Source organism: Lynx rufus, unplaced genomic scaffold, assembly GCF_022079265.1.
Source record: "Lynx rufus isolate CCGP_SWC_20201006 ecotype Redwood Valley unplaced genomic scaffold, mLynRuf1.p SCAF_4, whole genome shotgun sequence".
NCBI lineage: Eukaryota > Metazoa > Chordata > Mammalia > Carnivora > Felidae > Lynx > Lynx rufus.
The window spans coordinates 145,112,547-145,129,526 of NW_025814856.1; the positions used below are offsets into that span (position 1 = coordinate 145,112,547).

The 16,980-nt window shown below is 41.3% G+C and overlaps 1 protein-coding gene across 1 annotated transcript in view; it reads left to right on the plus strand.

The window, feature by feature from the left end:
• The window catches only part of SND1 (staphylococcal nuclease and tudor domain containing 1), a 424,279-nt gene that overhangs the window by 141,606 nt on the left and 265,693 nt on the right, over nt 1-16,980 (plus strand). Inside the window, exon 11 of the mRNA XM_047094810.1 lies at nt 9,824-9,913. Coding sequence (XP_046950766.1) covers nt 9,824-9,913 — 90 coding nt within the window. The remainder of the gene's footprint in view (nt 1-9,823; nt 9,914-16,980) is intronic.

Consider the following 16,980-nt stretch of genomic DNA (forward strand, 5'->3'; position numbering starts at 1 on the left):
TGTTTGAATTCAAGGTCCAGGGCAGCCCTTTCGTCTCTGACTTCAGGAATAGTGAACTTGAGCTTTGTTCTCTTCAAGGATCCGATGCCCTTTCTGTCTCATTATCCAAGTCTTATCAGCAGAATCCTCACTATTCCTCTAGGAAAGGTGGCACAGACGTAGTTCCCCCTTGGAGCAGACTTCTATTTTCAGAGCAGTTGGTGAGTGGGGGAAAAGATTTTGCCCTCTTACTTGTTGGAAGCCGTCCTTGTGCGAGGAGAAGATGACAGGGCAGGACTCCAGAGTCTTTTTTATTTTCAGTTTTCTTCCCGGGTCTGGGACCAGCTCTGCTGTGGGTTACACAGCTTCTTCCTAGTGAGCACTGGTGTTCTCACCTTGTGAGCACTGGTGTTGAGGTCTGTGAGGGGTAGTGCTGTTCCTTTATTTCACTCTCTCCTATGCCTGCAGAAGTATTTGTAGCTAAGTGAAGGGACCCCATATGGTTTGCCGCTTGGATAATGGTTTTGGAGCATCTTAGAGCCTTTACCGTATTTATTCTTAAAGTCTTGACAGGGTCTTGGGGGAAAAAAGGACCTGATATTTGGCCTCCCCCCGTACACCCTCCTTTTCCTCTCTCGGCCTTACTGCATCTGAGCAATAAATAGCAAGTACTTCTGAAAATGCTCCTAGTTGGCTAATGTAATTGAGTAGAAGAACAGTCTCCAGAGACATTTTCCCCCTTTCATGATGGTCTTGAAAATGGTACTTTAATTTGGGGATGTGCAAGTTCCTGTGGAACATAATCATATGCTATGCACTGCAGATGACGGGTGAGTCCCTTCAAGGACATGAGGCTGCCTAAATATGCTCTGCTTCTTTCCCTCTTTGGATACTGTGAAGCCGTTTTCCTGGCAGGTTGCCAGAAGACATTTGTAACTGGGCCTGTCTTGGGGAATTGTCACTTCCTCTCTTTTGCTGTCACCGTGGCTAGTCTAGGTCTAGACCACTGTGTGTCCGAGGACGGGGCAGACAGGAGAGAGGATATGCCTACTTTTGCTGTTCCCTGTCAAGGGGAAGGTTGGTTTTCTCTCTTGATTCTCAGATTCCACATTTGGTCTTCCTGTAGCCGACTTGAGGAATATTTGAAAATCTTGTTTTGCCACCATTACTAGAATGTTTCAAGTTGCCTTATCTGTTTAGAAGTTCAAGAAGTATATTGAGCTACCTCCAACTACATATACAGAGATACATCTGAATTCCCTAGTTATTTAGTTGTTTATTTTGTTTAACCATTTGACATTAATCAAACACTTCAGTATTGCTTCTGACTTTTAAACCTTTAACCTCCCTTTACTTGCCATTGTTTTAAGTGGGGCTAGGTGCTCAAAATATATACAGCAGCATTTCTCGAAAGTGTGGTCCACAGACCTTCTTGCTACTTTCTAAAAATACAGAATTAAGGAAATCACATACCAGCCTTACTGAATCACAATATCTGGTGTGGGCCTGGCAGTCTGCATGTTTACAAGCTCCCAGGGGAGACTTAGGCACACCAAAATGTGACAACCGCTGGTAGGTGGTGATTGCTTTTTGGAAGTAACAAGCCAAGAGTACAGTGTCCTGCCCACCCACAGTAAGCATGGGTCTCTGAGATAGCTGGGTCCACAGTCCTGGTTCTGCTGTTACCTGTTACATGAGCTAGGAATGTTCCTGTTCCTTGCTGTAAAATTGGGATCCTGATCCTTGCCACCATCCAGGTAGCACTGCTGTCAGCATTCAGCCTGCTCGATAGGATTGTTATTGTAGGTGTCATAGGGTGTCATTGTAGGGGAGGAAAGTTTTCCTTCCCCTCTAGGGTCCCTGTGTGGGTCTTAAAATTAAACTGACAAAGATAGATTATAAGGAGAAAGACATACAGATTTATTTAATGTAAGACTTATGTGACATGGAAGCTTTCATAAGGAGATAAAGATGCTAAGAAACAGACCTGAGTATTTTTATTCTGGGTCAGTGAAGAACGATTGCCTGGTAGAAATATGATGGGTGAAAGAATACGAGGGAAGTGTCAAGGCCTGTTGGTTTTGATTCTTCACAATGTCATCTTTTCTTTGGAAATAAGGATGCTCTTTTCCTTCCCCCGAATATAGGAAGGCATCTCCCCCATGAGGTTTTATGACCTGTTGGAGGTGAGAAGAATAGGGATAAGTTCAAAATGACCTTCCTATTTCTATTGTTTTCTCAGACTCCTTCTACTTGAACCCCATCATTAACAATAGTATTTATTATTATACCTTAAATTCCGGTGTTTTTTTTTTTTTTTAATGTTTATTTATTTTTGAGAGAGTCAGAGGGAGAGACAGAGCAGGGCAGGGGCAGAGAGAGAGGGAGACAGAGAATCCCAAGCAGGCTCTGCATTGTCAGCACAGAGCCCGATGTGGAGCTCGAACCTATGAGTTGTGAGAGCATGACCTGAGCCGAAAAGAAGAGTAGGACACTTAACTGACTGAGCTACCCACGTGCCCCACATTCCAGTGTTTTTATACATGTTATTAGATCCTTAAACATGAGATCAGCAAGGTCAAATATAATTGTCAGAAAAATTAAGAAAAATTGAGGGTCCTATGAAGACAGTGGAACTTCAGGGGCATAATCATGGGGGTGAAAGTGTAGCCCTTCTAATCTTATACCTGTGAATTTTTATAATCACTTTTTTTCTAATTTGATTTTCTAATTTCATTTTTTTTTTCTAATTTGATTTCTGTTGTTTACCATACCCTCTTTGCCTCATGGAGATATGTATGAAATGTATTGCCTTGTGAATTTAGGACTTAACTCAGACCGTGTCTCTTTAATAGACCCTATTTACCTTTGATTGGCAGGGTGAAATGGAGCTAATTAGGAATTAAACACCTTTTTTTCTATGAAACAACTCCTGGAGAAATGTTTGGATATATGAACTTTCTCTGTATGGTCCTTTAGGTAGAATGGTACAAACTCTCTTCCATTTGGCCAAGTTTTGAACCTTTCCCCAGGTGCCGACTGTCGCTTTCAAGTTAGCTGACCACGTTTATTAAAAATATGCTACTCTGTGTTAAGGACCATAAAACAGTGGATATCCATGTGGATTCTGTCTCCTGGCTGCCAAGGGAATTGAAAGGTTCTTGATTGTAAATATGCCCAGGGCATGTGGTAATGTTCCTATGTTCAGTCTATAATTCAAATGGAAATAGGAACCTCTGTTTATCAAAATGCATGTGTGTCAGGGCAGCTGGGACTGGCCATTACTTACTGTTGGAAATTTTATCCATTTTAATCTGATCATGTCTGTTCTTATTTTAGTTCAACGGTCATTTTTTAAAAATCTTCATAGAGTACAGTTCTGCTTGGCTACTTTAATTAATATTATCATAGTTCAGGTCTCCTATTAAAAACAAAAATCAAACTTCTTTTTGACCCTGGTTACTTGAGAGCACATTTGTAGTTAAATTTTTCCTTCTGTCTCATGGAAGGATATATCTATGAACTTTTTTTTTTTTTTGAGGGACAAAATGGAATTTAATTCATTTTTTATGAGGAAAAGAATGGCTGTTTGTTTCATATTTTATTCCTGTGCAGTAAAGTATTCCCTGAGCAAAGGGAAAATGTTGACCAAACAAGGTTTGGGGTTTGCTATCCCTAAACATTTTTTGCTTAAGAAACATTCCAACATTGTTGAATAATCTAGTAGGCATTCCTTTCTCGGCCTTGGTATTATACCACATGTGCTTCAGGCCCTCTTTTTTTTCTTTTTCTTTTTCTTTTTCTTTTTCTTTTTCTTTTTCTTTTTCTTTTTCTTTTTCTTTTTCTTTTTCTTTTTCTTTTTTTCTTTTTCTCTTTTTCTTTCTCTTTCTCTTTCTCTTTCTCTTTCTCTTTCTCTTTTTCTTTTTCTTTTTCTTTTTCTTTTTCTTTTTCTTTTTCTTTTTCTTTTTCTTTTTCTTTTTCTTTTTCTTTTTCGTTTAAAGACAGAAAACCTCACAAAAATAGTTGGAAGTGCCATGTACATATTCTCAAACCCATTCTTTCCCTCTGTTCCTTTTTTTTTCCACTGCCCATCTCACATCAGTAACCACTGTCTTTGATTTCTTTGCATTTTATACTTTTGTTGCTTATATGCCTCTATGTTGCTTGCGTGTGGTTTTAGTCAGTATTTAAGTGGGATTTTACTGTAGCATTCTACAACTTGCTTTTCCTACTCAATATTTTTTGGAATTTGCTCATTTGTTGGGTTGCTTTAATTTAGCATAACAGCTCTGTAGTATTTGACTCTGGGGTCATACCATAAACATTGTTACTGTGAGTGTTGTTATATTTGCTTGCACATATGAGACTTTTCTACGGTATATACCCACCTTTAAGTAGAATTTCCTAGTTATAGAGGTGCATATCTTCAACTTTAACCAAATGATGACAAGTAGCACCATGTCAAGATGCCATAGTATTTGAGCCATTTTTTACTCCCCATCTGTGGTTAACAGGGCATTTGCATTTCCCCACGTTCTCACCTTAAAATTTTTGCCAATGTAGTGGATCATAATTTACTTAATTTCCTTGATGATTAATTAAAAATTACTTTTTTCATATATTTAGTGTCCAGTTGGAGTTTTTTCGTGAAATGCCTGTTTATACCTTTTGTTGGTTCTCCTGTTGGATTGTTTCTCTTTTTTTCTTATTGAGTTGTTACAATTCTTACTTTCTTTACAGAGCAAATCGGAGTAATCAGAATATCCAGTGATTCTTAAACCACATCTACCGACCTGACAGTATTTGCATGCACACACCTGAGCTGAATTACGGTGTAAAGAAAGCCGCTCCCACCTTGCCTATTCAAGGACATTGCTTTGGAAGTTCTGTCCTCTCTCTTCTACGTTGTCAGGTTTTTGCTCTCTGCTGGACAATTGCCTGTCTTTTCTCTTATCGAAAATGGAAAACGGAAGTACTTTCTCTTTGCCCTGCCTCCTCTGCCAGCTGCCACGTAATCCCTTCAGACTCCTCTGGGGCACAGCTTTCAAAAGCATTGCATGTGCTTGCTTTTTCCAGTCCTTCACTTCCCATTCCTGGTTCCAGTCAGCCTTCTGCCCCCGCTGCTCACCCAGAACTCTTCTTGTCCAGTTACTGATGGATGACCTCTACTTAGCTTAACGCATCATGCAAATCTTAGTGTCGCCCTCCCCCCCCCCCCCCCCCCCCCCGCCCCTGCCCTGGTTTGCTGCACTTGACACCATTGGTCATTTCCTCCTTCTCAATTCACTTTCTTTTTCTGGCTTCTAGGGCCTAATGCTCCGGTAGTTTCCTCCTACCTAGCTCACTGAGTGCTCCTTCTCACTCTCCTTTTACAAATTCCTCTCTTAGCCCTTTTTAATGTTATAATGTCTCAAGGCTCAGTCCTCAAGTCCTTTTCAGACTCGTAGCTTTAAACACCACCTATGTGCCAGTCACTCCCAAATGTGTACCTTCAGTTCAGAGCTTTCCTCCCAACTCCACCCTTGTTTATCCAGCCTGTAGACTTGGAAGTCTAGCATGTTAGGAACTAAACTCCTGATCATCTCCTCTGATGACCCCACCCGTTTTTCCTTTTGCTCACCTAAAAACCCTTGCAGTCATCCTTGGCTCCTCCCTTTCACACCTCTCATTCCTTCTGTCAGAATATTTCCCGATTCTGATCCCTTCTTACCTCCTTCACTGCTCCCTCCTTGATGTAATCTACCACCATTTGCTGCCCAGATTACTGTCCTGGTCTCCTAATGGATCTCTTTTTGCTTTACCCTTTTCTTGCTGTAGTGTCTGTTATCAACAAAGTGGTCAGAGTAACCTTTACAGATGTTAAGTCAGATGTGTGTCTTCAACTCCGATTGCTCTCCCCTTGTGGATGCTGCCATAGCTGCAGTGGTGTCTTCGCTGTTCCTTGAACCCACTCGGGGTCTTGGCTTTGGCTGTTTTCCCCGTCTTTCTCCAGATGGCTCAACCCCATACCTTCTTCGAGGCTTTGTTTTTAACAGACCCTGATCACATTACAACTGTGGCTCTGCACTCCAGCTCGCTCTCATCCTGCTCTGCTTTTTCTATATCTGTTTCAGTTATCAGCTACTAAGTGTTTGTGCTTTGGCCTGTCACTTTGTTCATGAAGTCTTTTCACTAAGGAACTGCTTTAATTTTAGTGGAACCACATTTATTAGTTTTTTTTTTTTTTTTTGCCTCATGTTTCCTCCCCCCACCCCCTTATCTTAAAGTTTATTCACTTATTTTTGAGAGCGTATGAGAGGGAGCAAGAGAATCCCAAGGAGACTCTATACCCAGCTCAGTGTGGATCCCCATATGGGGCTCGATGCCACGACTGGGAGATCACGACCTGAGCCTAAATCAAGAGTCAACTGACTGAGCCACCTAGGTGCCCTGGTTTGTATTTTTTCAGGTCTTGTTTAAGAAATCCTGGAGCATCCCTAGGGATATTAGATATTTGAGCTACAGGATGAGCTAGATAAAATTTGGTTTCAGGTTGAGGCCCAAAACTAGGGGGTTGAATATAAGGCCTTGATTGGAGGTCTCTTTCATTCCCTCTAAGTTAGCATTGAACGACGTTTTGGCAATACGCCAAACAACTCCTGTAAAAATGCCAGGTGTGTCTTTAGATGCTAAGATTTGGGTGTTGGGCCTCCCTTTCCAAACCAGTGAGAGGTATAGATAATTAAAGTTATCTCTAATGTAGGAGTCATTTCAGGGTCTATATGTACCATGTCCTTTCTCAGGATGAACAGTGATTACAGTACATACTTGTTTGTGTATTATCTGTCCACCAGATAAAGCAAGAATTCTCTTCTATTTTTATTTTTTTAAAAATATTTCTGTGTAAATTAGATTCTAAACTAGACAGTCCTTTTTATCAGGCAAGATTCTGCTAAAGTCCTGTTTTCTCAGAATACATTCCATACCTCAATTGCCTCCTAGAGATTTCAGAGGCTTTTATGTACCTGGTAATTTGGAGGAATTGCTTTTATTTTGTGGTTTCCTAGGGACTTCTAATATCTCTCTTGTAAGATGTTTGCAGATGTCAATAGCTACTAGCTCTGAAGGGTTAGAGTAACAAGATCATTCTGTTTTCACTTCTGATACCTTGTTTTCTGCTTGTGCTATTAGTTCTTTCCCAGCTTCATGAGAGACATGTAATCAGACTCTGAAGTTGACCGTTTTTTGATTGGGATATTTGTTGGTATAGTATTTACTTTTCCTTCATTCTTTGAGAGCATTTTGTCTTGGGTCAGTCCTGTTGAGTCTTATTATACTTGGCACCTTCATCGTGACTCAAAATTTTGATTGGACTGCCTGGATATTTATAAAATATCCGTAACCCTGTATATCTGCCCTGTATTACCCAGAACTCCCTGTACCTGGGCAACTCTCACGTATTCCATTTCCCCTTTTCTTTTTCCTGTAAGAAAAAGTTCAGTTCGGTGTTACTGTTTCTTTAAACATTTTCATATTCAGGGCCATACCTCACTTATTAGGCAGTGATCGTGACACCCCAGGGCTTTGGTCAGGGTATGGCCATCGATGTTCCTGTTAAGAGCATGTGGAGGCTCACACATCCAAGAAGGCTCACACATCCAACCCAGTAGAAACTTGGGTTCATTTCTGAACGTGCCTCCTTAACTTCCAAGAAGAGTACCATAATGCTGCTGCTGCCTTTTGGTCACTGTCGTTTGAACCAGAAGAATTAGAAGGCAGTTAGATGACGAATGTGAAGCTCACACTCAAATTATGTGTATTCTCATAAGAGGTTTATCATGGCGATATCAATGAATTGAAAGGTTTAAATAACGTGTTCTGGACACCAAAGCTTGATCAGGGTCTAAGAGGAAACACCTATTTCAGTTCCCTTGACCTCAATCTTATCATTAGGATTAGTTTAAATATGGGGTATTAAAATGATAAAGATTTTTTATTTAGGAGGAGTTGGCTATTTATGAGAAGAAATAATTTGAATGCTTCTTTGAGTGTGGAATGGATTATAAAGAGATCTTGTTTTGTCAGAGGTGTAATAGATGGTAAAGGTAAGGCCGGGTGAGCTAACTGTACAGGATGGTAAGCAACAGCACACCTCTGGGTCAGGAGTTCGTCCTTGATTTTCTTCTTTATTTGTGAATTTTCCCTCCAGCATTAATGGTCCAGGAGATTCTGAAATCTGTACATTGTCTTCTTCTAGCTTGGTTGCGTTTTGTGTGGTGTGTGTGTGTGTGTGTGTGTCTCCTTCTCTCTCTCTCTCTCTCTCTCTATATATATATATATATATGTCATTTTTCATATTTCTTTTGTATTTAGTTCATCCAGCCATTACTTGAGTATGAGGGGAGGTACTGTACTTGGCTCTAGGGTCACAGAATAACAGAAGTGGATGGGATTTCTGTTCTTTTGGAACTTCTGGGTTAGCTGGGGAGAGACATTAAAGTAATCATAGCAAGTGATCTAGCTAGCATCTCCCTGTTTCTTTTAACATCCTCCACCCCTCCATTCTGCCCATCAAAAGGCAAACTTTTCTAGACTCCATGTATGTGTCACCATGAGTTAGAATATTGGATTCTTTTTTTATCTGCTCTATCCATTCTGTTAATTCATTTCTTAAAATGCTTCTCATATCTCTTCAGTTTCCTACCCATTCCCTCTTCTGTCAAGTTCCTCTAGAACTTTCTCTCATATTCCCCAAGTTCTATGCTTAGAATAGTAACCCTTTTGGGGAGAAGTCTGGGGCCTGTGAGATAATGAATTGTGTATGTCGATATTCATACATGTGAGTGTTGTGTTGAAATACTATTTATTCCTGCCTCCTTTAGCTTGCTCTGTTTTTTAAACTCTAATTTTCTTCCTAGTTTTTTCTTACCCTGTAAACTCACATTAATTCAGTGAAACCTTGTCACCTTGTCAGTGAAACATTTCCTGATTACTTCTTTCTTTCCACTTCCCTGAACTCTGATAGCACTTAGTCCCTAGTCTATATTACAGTTTAGCACTTACTCAAAACTGCTTTGTGTTGCCATTTCGTATCTTTTCTTATGTTACTCTGTTAGGTTGCAAATATTTTGAATCTAGGATTATAACCTGTATTTACAGAGAGCTTTGTATGGGTCTGTTGGTTGGTAGGTGCTTAATAACGGCTTACAGAATAATGGAACTAGATTCATAGTGTATCTATGAATATTTGGAGGGCCCTAATACTTACTGAGCTTCTTCTGTACCACAGTTAATACAGGTGATGACCACTTAGGTTGTTTCCAGGTTGGGTAACTATAAACATTCCATTAGTTACTATTTATTTATTAAAAAAATTTTTTTAATGTTTATTTATTTTTGAGAGACAGAGTGTGAGCAGGGGAGGGGCAGAGAGAGAGAGAGAGAGAGAGAGAGAGAGAGAGAAAGAGAGAGAGAGGGAGGAAGGGAGGGAGAGGCAGACACAGAATCCAACGCAGGCTCCAAGCTCTGAGGTGTCAACACAGAGCTCCACGCGGGGCTAGAACTCATGGACCACAAGATCATGACGCTTAACCTGCTGAGTCACCCAGGAGCCCCTCCATTAGTTATTTTTGAGTCTATCATGTGAAAAAGATAATCTTATTCCCTATAAAATACTTCATCCAAATATTTATTAATTATTTACAGTGTATCTAGCACTTAGTATCTGTGATATGAGGAGGCAGTATATTTCCAACGTAGCATATTTCAGATGTATTCCAGTGTCTGGTTTTATTGGCTGTGTTCATTTGCCTGTTTTTTGTTTTTTGTTTTTCATTCCTGATGTGATACTGTGTTTTTCTTTTAGGATAAGAACAAGAAACTACGTCCCCTATATGACATCCCCTACATGTTTGAAGCTCGGGAATTTCTTCGAAAGAAGCTTATTGGGAAAAAGGTAAAGGATGACAGAAACATAATTTGCAAATTGTTGGGGATCATCGTAAGCTGGGCCCTCGTCATGGAATCCCAGAGACCTGCAGATGACACTCGTCCACCAAGTCAAGTGGAATTACTTTCGATACGAAGAGGGGCGTGTCTGTGTATCGGGAAGTGGTATCCCATGGGAGAAATTGAAAATTGGGGCCCTGACCACAGTGTGATTGCCAAAGCCCTCACAGCATGCTCTTTCCAGGGTCCAGGCTCAATTCCAGTTTCAATAATTGCATATTGCCCTGAGCTTCATTTACTTGGCTCTCTCGTTCCCTTCAGCCACCTCCATTAAAAGTCGGTGCTGCGGGATATGCTATTGAAGGAACGTTTCCTATTTTTTTCTGCCTCCCTTACTTCTGAGGGATAGGTTGGCTGTTGAGAAGAGGGGCTCTCCTGGATTGGGAGTGTGCTTCCTGAAGTGAACTGTGGTGCATATGCCTCCTCCACTTCTTCGGCTTTTGTCATATTTCCTGGAGCTTCTGCTGCAAGTGTGAGGGGAGCCTTGTGTGGTTTCCCAGGAGTTCCTGCGAAGCCTTTGGTGCAGCACATTGACTTTCTAGTCCAGTGCAACAGCTCAGAGACCCTAAGAGTGCATTTCCTTGTGTTCTTAGAGCATAATTGTGACCAGCTGCAGAACTTGCCATTCTGGGAGGCTGAGAGTGAGCCTCTGAGCATTCCCTTATTTTCCCTGCCCTCCCCACCGTCAATATTCTGGGCAGGTGTCTGTGTCCTTGATGAACAAAGGAAATGAATGGCATCGTTCCTTTGGTGGCAATTGATGGAAATCTGTTCAAGGAGAGACTAGGATTTGTCTTTTCTGTACTTTGCTTCAGTGAGGGTTGTTCTGGAAAATACCTTGTTTTGGGTTGATTTTTCCTATATCTTCAGAAAGATAAGGCCATTCTGCTGTATATCTGGCCTTAACACATTAATGCCACATTAGCATTATTTACCTAAATGCAGATTTTTAATGATGTGACAGGTTTGATAAGGCTCTGGCTTTTGAACCAATGCCAAAGTAGTCTTTCATAAACATAAGCAATTTTTATTGTATACCATAGTCACTAGAAATATAAATTATAACAAAGAGATTTTGAAGTTGGCATGAGATGAAATTGCTAATTTTGAAACAGAGAAACTAAACTGGATTTCCTAAAATGAACGTTAAATCTCCTCAGGTTCCTCCAGAGAATAGGCTCATTTGTCATTGTATAAAACTTGACAGAATGCTGTATTCATTCATGAAGTGTAGTGCGAATGATGGCTTTAAGCCTCTTTCAATTTCTAGATCTCCTGTTATCTGATCTAATGTCGACATCTCTATTTCACCAAGTGTATATCCTATCATTCATTTACTGGCTTATAAACAATAGCATAGAGACAAACAAGGAATTCCCTCAAAAGTGTGGATTTCTATTGAAATCCATCCAAAATCACCTCGAAAGGAGTGGTGGTGCATATTTGATTCCTGTGCAGCTGTTTGCGTGGCGTGTGTTCTGACATCCACCTGGTTTCTTTAATAGTGCCCTTGCCTGATTCTGTTTCATCCGTGGGAGCATCGATCACAGCTATTGCAGCCAATGCTGAGTGGTCCTAGAAGGTTAGCCCAAGGTTCTGCTCTCAGAACCTGTCCAGGCCTCTGTAAAGACCTCTGTCTGTGGATAGAAGGACCGACCTCAAGTGTCAGATATGATGGCAATTCTTAAGCAATTAGGTTCCTTCTTGGTGGGAGAAATGTTGTTTACTGGTTCTTCTGCATAAGAGTGATTGGATTCTATTTGTGCTGAGCCCAAGTTTTGTCCCCCACGGTGACATTGTATAAATGATGAATACCGTATCCCCGCGTGGGGAGTAGGAGCGTGGGGAGTAGGATGCCGCTCAGCTCTGCTGGGCCGGAACATTCCTGATGCAAACTGCTTTTCCTGACTCACCACCTGAAACCACTTGCCTGTCTTCTGGGCCCATCAGTTGCGACAGCGAACACCCATGTTTACTCTCGAGTCTGGGAGCAGGCAGGGCAGTTGCTGCCTCAGGGGGGTGGCTAGCACATCATTGCACATTTCTGCCAATTCCCTTCAGACCTCTGCAGCTGTTCAGCATGGCACATGGTGATTAAGAGGCACCGAGAGGGAGCATGTGTGCCTATGCGCCTCTGTGCACGAAAGCTGATTAGGGCAGCCTGTCACAGCTTAAGCAAGATAATGGAGGTAAAATCATCTTTTCTGCCCAGACTATTATTTGACCATCCCAGAGAGTCTATAATATGACAGTTTTGAGGAGTTTCTAGAATGTAGAGAAATAAGATTGAAGGTAAACTGCTGAGGTGCTTTGTTGGGTTCAGTGGTCTCCATTTCAGTTATGGAAATTCACTTCAATTCATTCCCAAGGTGTAATTCTGGCTAAGTGCCTTAATTAATGGAACCACGCACCTCTCCGAGCCTTGGTTTCATCACTTGTGAACTAGGAATATTATTTGCCTTCCCCTGTCTCGTGGGATTGTTACCAGAATCTAGGATATTAGCCTTTCATATTTTTCCAGATGCCAGTCTGTTGTGGTGTTGTGTTTAATAATGCTGCTTCTTATAGAATCTAGCACAGCCTCCCCTTTTCAGTTATCAATTTTTTTTTAACTGGCTCTGAGGTCAAGAGATGTGAATCAGTGTGCAACTAATTTGACTGCCATCAGCCCATTGCACAGATTTTTCTTTTTAGATTATCTCTCTTTTTTAAAATTTATTATTATTATTTTAAACATTTATTTATTATTCAGAGACAGAGAACGAGCATGGGAGGGTCAGAGAGAGGGGGAGACACAGAATCCGAAGCAGGCTCCAGGCTCTGAGCTGTCAGCACAGAGCCCGACGTGGGGCTCGAACTCACAAACCACGAGATCATGACCTGAGCCAAAGTCGGACGCTTAACTGACTGAGCCACCCAGGCGCCCCCAGCCCATTGCACAGATTTGAGTAGTATTGGTTGGATGTGGTGTCAAGTTTCCAACTTCCACAAAATGATTGCCTGCTCGGGCATTTGTGTATGTATAAAGTGTGTATGTGTTGTGTAAAGTGTATGTTTGTGTGTGTGTTCTCTGGATGAGAGAGACGTAGAAGGATACGTGTGTATCTTGGAAGTGTTTCAGAAGCTGTCTGACTTGCCATACTGCCTGGTAGAATTCCCTCCCCATCCTCTGTTTACCATCTGCCATCTGTGCTTTCACTGAAATCTTGACTAAGGAATATGCATGGTGAAGAACTGTCTTGTTACTTTCTTCTGGGGTTCTTCATGGCCCCAATATAGTGGAGAAATGGAATCCATGGTAACTTCCACACGTCTTTCAGTTTTGTGGTGTGATATCCTAGGTGTGTATAAGATGGTGAGAATGATGTCCTCCAAAAATAACCAGGGCTGCAGCCTTCTTCTAGCAGCGGGAGCAGTGTCTTTCTGTGTATATATATTTTTCTTCCTTAGAGAAGGTCAGTCTATTGAAAGGAAGAGTGTGGGTGCCTAAGTCATTTTGTTCTCAGTGGAAGAAGGTAATGGTAACTGGGATCTTCACTGGGAATTTTCTCCCAGCTACCTCATAGAATCTCGAAAGTAGAATCTCAAAATATTTTAAGTCTATGTAATACAGCATTTACAGATGACTTTTAAATCACTGTAACTCCTGGGGCGCCTGGGTGGCACAGTCGGTTAAGCGTCCGACTTCAGCCAGGTCACGATCTCGCGGTCCGTGAGTTCGAGCCCCGCGTCAGGCTCTGGGCTGATGGCTCAGAGCCTGGAGCCTGGTTTCTGATTCTGTGTCTCCCTCTCTCTCTGCCCCTCCCCCGTTCATGCTCTGTCTCTCTCTGTCCCAAAAATAAATAAACGTTGAAAAAAAAAATTTTTTTTTAAAAATAAAAAAAAAATAAATCACTGTAACTCCTGTCCCTTAGTTGCACAGTTTCCATCACCATGGGAACTGTTGCATTCAGACTTGTAACTGTTTGGACAGTTGAGGGGTCAAAAATGGACAGGTGGAAGAGATGGAATCGCAAGAAGCAAGAGTGCATGGAAGCTTCGGCCCTGGCATTATATGCTCAGTCCAGGCTCTCCTATCTCCACTGAAAATTGAGCATTTTTCTTGATAAATGCAGACACTTGGAAAGTTACTGGGATATAAATAATACCAGGAGTTATTTCAAATTCATATTGCTTTAGAGGATTCTTCTCTTTTGGAAAGTTTGTACTTTTCTTCCTGAAGTTCGTACTTTTGGGGGCATGGAACTCCTTGGGGTAGATGGAAACGATCTTCATTGCACCAGACTCACAAATCCGTCATGTCCAAAACCAAAGTTGTGATAGCCTGTCAGAAAATTGGGGCTCCTCCCGTGTTCTGGAAGTCATGCCTCTCTGTTGCTGTTGGAGACATCTTTGACACCTTCTCTTCCTTAACCCCCTTATTCCAGTCCCTCACCAACTCCTGCTGTGTAGATATGTGCATTTCCTCTTCCTTCCATTGTATTGCTGCTGTCTTGTCTTAGATCTCCTCTCACTGAGGCTCTTGGAACTTTTTTAGTGCTTTTCCCATAGCCACTCTTTCCCATTGCAGTCCATTCTCCACCTGCAGCTACTGGGAGCTTCACCAATGACAGTAACATTGTGCTCTGCCATTGCCTAAGGCTTTGGCTTCTCATTGCTTCCTTTGGCTTACTAGGTCCTGCATAATGTGGTTCCATCCTGCTTCCCAGAAAGAAGCTCCTACCCCTTTTCTTATCCACCTCCTGGCCTCCTTTCTGGCATTCCATTAGGTTTCTGAACTACATTATGCTCCCTCTCACTTCGGGGCTTTTGCACTTGGAATTTGTTCTGTTCGGGATACCCACTTTGTCCTCCTTTCCCCTTCCTTATTAATCTCACAATTATCCTTCAGATTTAATTTAAACTTGACTTTGTGGAGAAAGTCGACCCCCCTTTTCTAATATTTTCTTCACAGTTTTTCACATCTTAATGTATTTGAGAGATTCTCTGTTACTATCTCTCTCTTGTTAGATTCATTATATTAGGCCAACTGGGGCCCACATCTGTTTTGCTCAGTACATGCAGTTTATGATGCACAGTAGGTGCTCAATAAATTTCTTCCAAATTAATTAACTTTAGGGGAAAATGGGAGCAATGGGATGAAGGCTGTGTGGATCCAGATATGAATATATTAAGGGTGGTAGGAACTGGCCCTACCTGATTTGCCTAGGGTTAGCCAGATGTGGAAGACGTGGCACGAGATTATCTCTTCGTGTCAGGACTCTCGAGTCAACCTGGAAATGGTTGATACTACATATAAATGATCTTCCCTCTATTTCTGGGTTAATGTGCTTTGAGAACCGGTTGGTGACCCAACTACTGTTAATAGCCTTATTTCCTTAGGATGCCAACTATAGATGAAAGATGTGGCTTGTTCGCAATTTGGTGAATACTTACGTATGATTTTCATGCTGTTCCAATTTGTACTGTGAACTAGACAGACTTCTTGGGACACTTTACATAACGCTCATTCAAGCTTAACAGGGTCAGAGCTGCCATTCATTGTCCTTTGTGGTAAGCACGGGGTATTTAATTTTACTTAATTAATTTTACTCCATCCCAAGATGTACCATTCCTATTTTTACAGGTAAAGAAACTAAAGCTCATAGAAATTAAGTGTTTTATCTAGGTGTCTATGCATTTCATTGCTGTGCTAAATTAAAGGTCTAGAAAGGCCCACCACCATATTGTGTTACTGAATAATGTAGATACATAGGGTCATGGTCCTCTTTGGGATAACATCAGTTCTTGTATATAACACATACCTGGCATACTACAAGAAGTTGATTTCTGTAGCTGTAGGATCCTAGTCTACAGATCTCAGCAGGTGATAAGAGCACCATAGATCAGCCCTTTGAATGCCTTCAGCCCTCTAGACATGATCTCATTAGTCTTTGAGATGTCCCTGTGAAGTGATGTTTCATCAAATTGTTCTTTGGAGAAACCTGTGTCAGATTACATGTTCTTCTGCTAGTTACACAGACAATGTGAGGTCATAGGTAACATTGCTAAGCCAATGTTGAGGCTTGATTTCCTTTTCTCTTTGATCTCTTGGCATAGGTGTGACTTGGGGGCATCTGGGAGAAAGGAAAGGTCAGGTTGCTTTTTCATCTTGGCCCAAAGCCAGGGAGAGTTGAGGCGCACTCAGTGCTCCTTCCCCTGTGCAAGGACAGATCTCCGAAGGTACCTGGAGGAACATTCCTTAGCAGAAGCAGTTTTTCACTCATCTTTTGGAAGCTCTTCAAGGACCTGGAGCTTTCTTGAGGAGGAACTCCTTCACTCCTTGCTTGTTATTTAACAGGGCCATCCTTTTCCTTAAAAACACTTCTAAGTTCTGTCTTTTGCAGTGTGTTACTTAATCAGCTGTGTTGAGTGCAAAGCTGGAAGTCAGCGGATTTTTGTTCTTAATTACCTGCGATGTATTTTAGTTTGGTTTTTATAAACATTTCCTTTGTCATCTCCTCATTTTCCACTTCGTATTAATTTGATTCACTCATGATATGGAAAAGTCCTTTACATTAGTGATCAAAACAGGCCCTGAGGTTGTGAATGAGTTGTGATTTAAATTGACAGGTTTATACGAGGTTGCTTGTCCTTGCCTTCTCTGGGCCAGCTGTTACCATCAATGTGGCTGTAAATTTTTTGAATAAATGACTGTAGATATTCACCAAATCCAGAGATGACTTGAATGACTTATAATTTCTGACTGCTTTTTTCTAGTAAGACTTCTCCCACTTAGACATGAAGGCAATTTGTCAGGATGCATTGGAGACCAAGGGTCATCTACATGCCCTTTACCTTATAGACTTTGGGAATGATCCTTGATTCGTTAGCTCACTTATCTAGTGAAAGTAATTAACAAAACTCTAGAGTTGTCTGTTTCTGAAAATTTGGCCGTTCTCGGCAAGGTAGCTTTCTACCTGCTGCCACCTAAATGCCTTTTAGGTAATGAGTTCTTGAATGTTTTATGTGCAG